Here is an 8,810-nt window from a genome sequence, read left to right as displayed (position 1 = left end):
AGAAGTTGAAAATAGACAATGGGCCTCATGCAACAGCATTTATTAACACTCAAGCATCTCAGAGCTGCTAAATAGTATCGTATTACAGTTTTTCTCAATTGCTTTGGCACATTTTCCATTCACTGTTAAAATAACAGCTTGAAAAAAAGTGTGCCGCTACAATTACTTTTAATATGGAGAATGGCCTCTCCGCCATTGCCATCGGGGGTCTGTAGGGAAAATACTGCGGTATGTAAGATTTCTGGAGCCGCCCGGTCCTTTGTGTCTGAGCATGTGCGACTAGGATCGGGTAGTGACAGTCACTATCGGAACAGCTTTTACTCGTTGGCGAGAGCTGAAAGACACATTTGGATACAAGTTCGATTCAGAGCTAGCTATCTTTTCTTGACTGTGTTAGCAAAGTTGTTGACTCGCTAGTTTGTCATAAACGAGGAAAGCAAATTTCAACAGGTTTCGCCGCTAGGGGGAGCTACAAGCCAAAAACTACTTATTGCTGCTTTAACAGAAGATGAAATGACCAAAACACTATATGATGTTTGCAGAATGACACCACCTTCTCAATCACACACCCATCAAAACCAAACATTTCCATCAAAACCTACAATTTGTGCTCAACTGAAAATGTATGCTTTCTCATTTTTTTAACAATGGATAACACAATTCAAACTACAGCTGTTATGTTTGTGCATAATTAACAATAAGAAGCTTGTGAGACGGTCGGCATGAAAGCCAGCGGCTACGTTTACTGAACGTGAATCAAAGTAACAACAGGCATGAGCAATCACATAGCTAGGCATTACTAATCCTAAATCCTAACAGAACTCCAATACTATAGCACCATCATGTGGCTGCTCAAAATACGGATGTTGTCCGCACAGATGAGCTGCAGATGTTGTCCACACAGATGAGCTGCAGATGTTGTCCACACAGATGAGCTGCAGATGTTGTTCACACAGATGAGCTGCAGATGTTGTTCACACGGATGAGCTGCAGATGTTGTTCACACGGATGGCATTTAACCACACTTCCTACATATATTTGCACAATTTTTAATTTTTAACTTAATTTAATATTCCTCACTTCTTCACACTTTAAACTGCTGCTAGCTCTTCTTGTGTTGTTGTTACTTGTTAATGTTATAGTGTTATAGTGTTATATGTTATATGCTATATGTTACTATGTTACTATGTTACTTTGTTATCTGTATCTACTGTCTACTGTCTACTGCGTAGATGTTGCTGGCCAAGTCTTAAGAATTTCGCTGCACTGAAGCAATTTGGTGTATGCGACAATAAACTCTTTGACTTGACTTTGACTTGACATCAAGGAAGTCAGGAGCGGCTCAAAGCACACAGCTTATGGGGGGAGGGGTTAAGGGTAATTCCTAAGATCGATGTGAGGTCCAGCTCATCCTCAGAGACACCAGGAGGAGGAGTGAAACGGAAGCGTTGGAGCAGCGCGGTGAAGAAGAGGAAGAGTTCCATCCTGGCCAGACTCTCTCCCAGACACACCCTGCGTCCTGAGAGCAAGGAGAACATGTCCATTTAGCACACACACACACACACACACTTGTGTCGTACTTGCACACACACACAAACTTGTGTCGTACTTGCACAAACACACACAAACTTGTGTCGTACTTGCACACTTACACAAACTTGTGTCGTACTTGCACACACACACAAACTTGTGTCGTAGTGGCTCCTGCACCTTACATACCTGTGCATAATTATATTCAAAGCCTAAATCAGAAATTGCTCTAATTACTTTAATTCTGCTTATTATTGTGAAGCTCAGCAAACCGCTCCACAGTGCCTATTTCTAGGTGCTGGCTAAACGTGCGCAGATGTTATGATTCCCAATATGAACGATATTTGTTCCTTAAGTGAAGTTTTCAAACGGTAACATACAGTACATCCAACCTTCTGACTTGTATGACAGTCTATCAAGAGGGTGAGAACTAGCACACTCTTCGCATGCCCAAACACACTCCCTGCCTGCACAGATACGGTCAGATATGCCAGTTCACAAATCAACGCATGACGGTAATGGTGATGGTGTGGGAGAACATTCTATGCGGTTTTCTGGCAACTGTGTATACTGTAGTGAACATCAACAGTGAGCAGGATTAGCCAAACCAAGTTAATCAGAGATTTGTATTGTTGCATAACATTCTAGTCATCCATCTTGTGCTGTTATTTCTAAATAGAACACTGGATGCTAGTGCAGTGTGGCGGAACACTGACACTGTGTGCTCCAACACTCCACTCCTCTGGCTTCTCTAACTCTGTGCTCATAACAAACAAACAGTAAATGTGAACAGCTGTGAAAATGGATACCTGCAGAGAATGCAAGAAAAGCGTCTCTCTTGACAAACTGGCCCTGGTCATCCAGGAAGTGTTCTGGGTGGAACATGTAAGGCTGCTCCCATTCAGATTCATCTCTCAGTACTGAGGTGAGCAGAGGAATCACAGCGGTGCCCTGGGGGAACAGGGGGTGGAGAGAGGAAGACGAGGGAATTATGAGGCATGAATAGAGAGATGTAGAATTGCTGAATAGGTAACACTTTATTTGGATAGTCCACCTACAGAGACTTTACAGATGATTTGTGGAAATTCAAGTTCAGTCTTTGTCATTGTTCAATGAACATCACGATAACCAAACCCTAACCTTAAATTGTAGTTACCGAAGTTTGAACAGATAGTTTGTTTATAATCTTCTTTAGACAGTCTATAGGAGACCATCCAAAGAAAGTGTGGCAGTTCAATATTTACTCCCTTTCATCTGACAGAACAAATCAGAGAATTAGTACAACTTGTAGATGACAAGACAAAAATCTGTACAAAGTCTTAGTTGCACTGGCATCTTTGAATCTTTTAGGGTTATCTGGTGAATATTTTTGACTAGGGATTTCAAACCTTTGAACCGTTACATATTGGTCTATATTCATATAGTTAACAAAAACACCAGCTTTATAAGAATGCATTCAAATGATGATTCCTTGTAGTCCTTCAAAGATACTCTTTTGGATGGTAATTTGTGGAAGAGGATGGGTGGGGAGTTTAGAAGAGCTAATATTGCTTATAGGGTGTTCTATTCCAATCGCTATACATATTCACAACCACATGGCATTTACTTTAACGTGACACAATGAGGTTACGTTGAATAAACTGTGGTTAATAACCCGGGTGCTGTCAATACACAGGTTTGTTTTATAAAATTACATAAATACTTTAAAGCGGTTAATATACAGTGTGGTTAATAGTCGTGAAAACATGGTATACATCTTCACCCACAAACATCAACATGTAACATCAACAAGCCACAGCTGTACCTTTTGGATGAAGAAACCCTGGAAATGCACATCACAGCTTGTGGTGTGGGGAAGATTTAAAGGCACAATGTTGGCTACTCTCTGGATCTCGTGGATCACGGCGTCAGTGTAGGGCAGGCTCTTCCTGTCCTCCACCACAGGCTGTCGGTCTCCGATCACCCTGTCAATCTCCTCCTGCACTCGGTCTACATTTGATGAGTGCACAAATCAAAGGAGTGAGATGTTAAGGTACAGTACTTGATTCTAGCAAATGGTTGTTTGATATTTGAGCACTAGAGTTTTTGAGCACAGACACTGGACAGACGCCAAGAGAAACGAGAGCAGAGTTTAGCTGAATTTGATGGAGTGTTATGGATTATAAATCAAGGACTACACCTTAAAGAATGCCACAAGCCCTTATCAGGCACTTCTCAAAGTCCTTGCAGAAGCCATTTGAAGCCAAAACTATTTACCTGTTTATGGGCCTATCAAACTCTCAAACATCTAAAGGGTGTATTTAAAAATGTAATGTCTAAACTAAGGTGAAACCCATATCTCTCATCTATAACAATCTAATGCAATAGAATGCAATGGCATGGATAGTCAGCTTTGGGCTGAATTCTCCTCATACCCTGTAGTGTATGGGCAGCACGGTGGCTCAGTGGTTAGCACTGTCGCCTCACAGCAAGAAGGCCCTGGGTTCGAATCCCGGTCATTCCCGGTCGTTCCAGGTCCTTTCTGTGTGGAGTTTGCATGTTCTCCCCGTGCCTGCGTGGATTTACTCCATGTACTCCGGTTTCCCCCACCATCATAAAGACATGCATTGCATCGTATGAATATGAATGAATGTTGGTGGTGGTCGTTGGCGCTGATTGGCAGCCACGCTTCTGACAGTCTGCCCCAGGGCAGCTGTGGCTACTGAGGTAGCTTACTATGGGGCGCCGTTTGTAAAATGTTGCACGTTCGAAAATCCTGCTCAGTTTTGCTACATTTAGCATTTTCATATGGAACAAAAAGCACGACAATATTCGAATGTCACTTTTTCAAGCATTTAGAGAGAAATTCATGTAAATTCATGCGATAACTTTTCCAAGGATATTTTTTGGCAGTAACACAAAGTTGTTGAATAATATAAATGTTTCATCTAAATGTAAATGTTAAATATAAATGTAAATGTTAAATGTAAATGTAAATGTTAAATATAAACATAAATGTTAAATGTTCAGTCTACATGTCAGATTTGAAGACTGAACCTTACAATATTTACGGTAATTGGCTTTCATAGTTTTCACGTCACGTCAGAATTACCAGCTTGCGGGCAAGAAAATACACTCCACAGCTGTCTACCACTGGAATTTATACTGGAACTGACCATCTTTCATTCAAGATTATTTAATATATCCGCTTTAAAATTGTCTGACATAGGTAGTAAAATGCCAGACAGTTGTTGCTCGGTTGGCTGTTCAAATCGGCGAGGAGACAAGCCCGGCTGTTTCCAGCTGATTGTAGACGTCTTCTGGGTCAACTTTTCTCAGGCGGGCAGTAAACTAGCCTTCTTTTTGGAGCTTGCAATAAAAGCATTAACCCTGTTTTGGTCGCCTCATTCATCAGAATAACTACCTAAAACGGGAATAGATCAAGAAATAAAGTCAAGAAACAAAGCATCAACACGATTAAAATTGGATTACCCGGTTTCTGCTCTGAGATTGCGACAAGTACCTAAGCAACTAGGCTAGGCTACTGTATTTTGTCATCCAACTGGTAATACTACAATGCCAGTAGAAAATACTTGGGAAGATAATTTCAGTTGTCATTCGCCAGACCAGGTGGTTGTACTTGTGTTAACCAGGAAATTGTGTAAAATGATAAAGAACAGTGTTGGGTAGGCTAAAGGTTGCTAGCTAACAGCATGTAGCTCGCTAGCTGGTAGCTAGCTATTAAATGGCAATCATCTTTGCTCTGATAATGAAGATGTTTATTAGTTTTCACCTTCCAGACGACATCGTTATTAACCCATCCCCTTCTGAAAATTAAATTACTATCTGTGCTTTTGGTAGGCTTTCAGTTTTTGAGGTGTGTAGGGGGACGGATTTTCTATTAGATATATTCTATTAGGTTCCCAAGAAATCCTCAATCACTTGGCTGAATGACTACAGGCCCGTCGCCCTGACGTCTGTGGTCATGAAATCCTTTGAGAGACTGGTATTGACCCATCTGAAGGGCATCACAGGCCCCCTGCTGGACCCTCTGCAGTTTGCCTACAGAGCAAACAGGTCAGTGGATGATGCAGTCAACATGGGGCTGCACTACATCCTGCAACACCTCGACTCCCCAGGGACCTATGCAAGGATGCTGTTCGTGGACTTCAGCTCGGCGTTCAACACCATCATTCCAGAAGTCCTCCTCACCAAACTCACCCAGCTCACTGTGCCTGCCTCCACCTGTCAGTGGATCACAAACTTCCTGATTGACAGGAAGCAGCAGGTGAGGCTGGGTGAAACAACATCCAGCACCCGGTCAGTCAGCACTGGTGCACCTCAGGGATGCGTGCTCTCCCCACTGCTCTTCTCCCTCTACACAAACGACTGCACCTCAGGAGACCCATCTGTTAAACTCCTAAAATTTGCAGACGACACATCAGTCATCGGCCTCATCCGTGATGATGATGAGTCTGCATATAGGCGGGAAGTTGAACAGCTGGTCCTGTGGTGCGGTCGCAACAACCTAGAGCTGAACACGCTTAAAACCGTGGAGATGACAGTGGACTTCAGGAGGAGCCCCCCAGCACTGCCCCCCCTCATCATACACAACAGTACTGTGTTGGCTGTGGAATCCTTCAGGTTTCTGGGATCCACAATCTCCCGGAATCTGAAGTGGGAACCCAACATCAACACCATCATCAAGAAGGCCCAGCAGAGGATGTACTTCCTGCGCCAGCTTAGGAAGTACAACCTGCCTCAGGATCTGCTGAGCATGTTCTACACCGCAGTCATAGAGTCTGTTCTGTGCACTTCAATCACTGTCTGGTTTGGATCGGCCACCAAACTGGACAAGAACAGACTCCAACGGTCAGTCAGGTCTGCAGAAAAGATCATTGGTGCCAACCTGCCCACCATCCAGGACCTGTACACCTCCAGAGTCAGGAAACGGGCAGGAAAAATCACTGCAGACCCCTCACACCCCGGACACAAATTATTCAAACTCCTCCCCTCTGGTAGACGCTACAGATCACTGTTCGCCAAAACCTCCAGACACAAAAACAGTTTCTTCCCCCTCGCCGTCTCAATACTGAACAACTAACCCACTGTAGCATATATATTTATATTTATATATTTATCCCTGCACTTCTCGCACTCTCCACTTCTTCTTTGCACTACTGTTGCGCAACATTTCACAGCTACTGTATATAGCCATTCCGCCTTGTACATACTTTCTTAAACTCCTTAGTCCATTGCACTGTTGCACTGTTTGTTTGTTTGTATTGTATTGTATTGTATTGTATTGTGTTGTATATTTTGTGTAAGCACACTGAGAGTCACTTTACCAAGTCAAATTCCTTGTTTGTGCAAACTTACTTGGCCAATAAAACCTGATTCTGATTCTGATTCTGATATCTCCAAACTGGAGCTCAGGCAGGGACTTCTACGACGTTACAGAAATACAAATATCAGCGGGTGCAGTAAAGGGATCACAGGTTCCCAAAATGTAATTTTTTTCTAGATATCTCTGTCTGGCTATTGTGGTATGATCTGTGTTTGATGGCGATCGTAATTGAGTAGGTTGCACTGCTCGACGATGTCCACTGTTGGTCGACACATTTTGCCCACAAGGTATCCCTGGTAGTGTTACTGAAAGCTATGAATTACCGTAAATATTCTAATGTTCTGTCGTCAAGTCTGACATGTAGACTGAACATTTACATTTACATTTAACATTTACATTTACATTTACATTTAACATTTACATTTACATTTAACATTTACATTTAGCATTTGATATTTGTATTTACATTTAACATTTACATTTAACACTTGTATTTAACATTTATATATAACATCGAACATTTACGTTTATATTTAACATTTACATTTACATTTAACATTTACATTTATATTTAACATTTACATTTAACATTTAACATTAACATTTAGATGAAATATTTATATTATTTAACAACTTTGTGTTACTGCCAAAAAATATCCTTGGAAAAGTTATCGCATGAATTTACATGAATTTCTCTCTAAATGCTTGAAAAAGTGACATTCGAATATTGTCGTGCTTTTTGTTCCATATGAAAATGCTAAATGTAGCAAAACTGAGCAGGATTTTCGAACGTGCAACATTTTACAAACGGCGCCCCATAGCTTACCACCACTGGTATGACTACTGGACTCTGGACTCTGTAAAGCGACTTCGGGTATATAGAGAAGCGCTATATAAGATTGAATTGATTGATTGATAGTGTAGTCCCTGTGGTGTTTGTGCTGGCTGCAAACAGGTTGGCCACAGAGTATACCGTATTTTCCTGATGGAAGAATGTTTCCTTCTGTCTTAATTCCTCTCAGCCTAATCAAATCCTTTGTCAGCTGTTCATTCAGTGACCATACTAAATCTGCTGCAGTGGTCAGTAGTCTCTCTTACCCTGTATGTCGGGGTACTTGGCCATCAGCAACAGTCCCCAGCGCAGTGTAGTCCCCGTGGTGTCAGTGCCAGCTGCAAACAGGTTGGCCACACAGAATAGCAGGTTCTCCTCATGGAACACAGAGTCCTTTTGGCCTGATTTCTGGAGGATTCAGTCAGAAACGTACAAAGAGCTGAGTGTCCTGAGCTTGATGCTTTCCATTGGTGACTTGGAAACATATGAAGTCGAACATTCCCACAACATCACCTTTAGTTCTCACGAGAGGCATCGTGCCCTGTCCACCAAAGTTACGTAGTGCAATACCAGGCATGCTGTGGCAATGGCACAGACGCCATTCTCCGTTTTACAAGTCAGTGTACCCCCAAAATGATTTTGAAGCTGTTATTTTAAGGTAAAATTGTTAGATAATGTTGCTTTAAGTGATATTGCTTGCTGTTCACAGTGTTAATCAATCAGACCAATTGACGTGTAATCAATCAGAATCAATCAAACCAACAGACTGGTTCACTGCAGCATTTCTTATTCTTGTCTGCTGTGTAAGTGCTGTGCCTTTCGAAATCTCAGCTTTATCACAAGTGAAAAACATAAAAATCTGGTGTCCTTGCTCGAATGCATAATAGACCTTACCACTATATTTTATATGAAAGTGTGTTTTCACTGTATCAAAACAGCAGTCTGCCATAAAGTTATTTAACTAGAACCACGCTAGGAAAACACTATTAACTTGAACTATACACCACAGCAATGTCAAGATGTGTCAGTGTTCAACTCCAAAACTCTGATGGAGCGTGACTGATATCAAAACATGGAGAAAATGGCTTTGATCTGTCTTGGCATTAAAGACATTATTAACAA

At 41.8% G+C, this 8,810-nt stretch overlaps 1 protein-coding gene across 1 annotated transcript; it reads right to left on the bottom strand.

The window, feature by feature from the left end:
• Positions 1 to 1,304: 1,304 nt before the first annotated feature.
• On the bottom strand, positions 1,305 to 8,105 carry LOC105906122 (cytochrome P450 2K1-like; the record flags this gene model as incomplete). The annotated part of the gene is made up of 4 exons (XM_042702975.1): positions 1,305 to 1,519; positions 2,340 to 2,481; positions 3,335 to 3,519; positions 7,955 to 8,105. Coding segments are annotated over 4 exons (666 nt in total), but the record flags the coding sequence as incomplete, so codon positions are not given.
• Positions 8,106 to 8,810: the final 705 nt, after the last annotated feature.

This window comes from Clupea harengus, chromosome 22 (genome assembly GCF_900700415.2).
Source record: "Clupea harengus chromosome 22, Ch_v2.0.2, whole genome shotgun sequence".
NCBI classification, from domain to species: Eukaryota; Metazoa; Chordata; class Actinopteri; order Clupeiformes; family Clupeidae; genus Clupea; species Clupea harengus.
The sequence above is the reverse complement of the archived record's forward strand: the minus strand, read 5'-3'. Positions and strand labels throughout refer to the sequence as shown.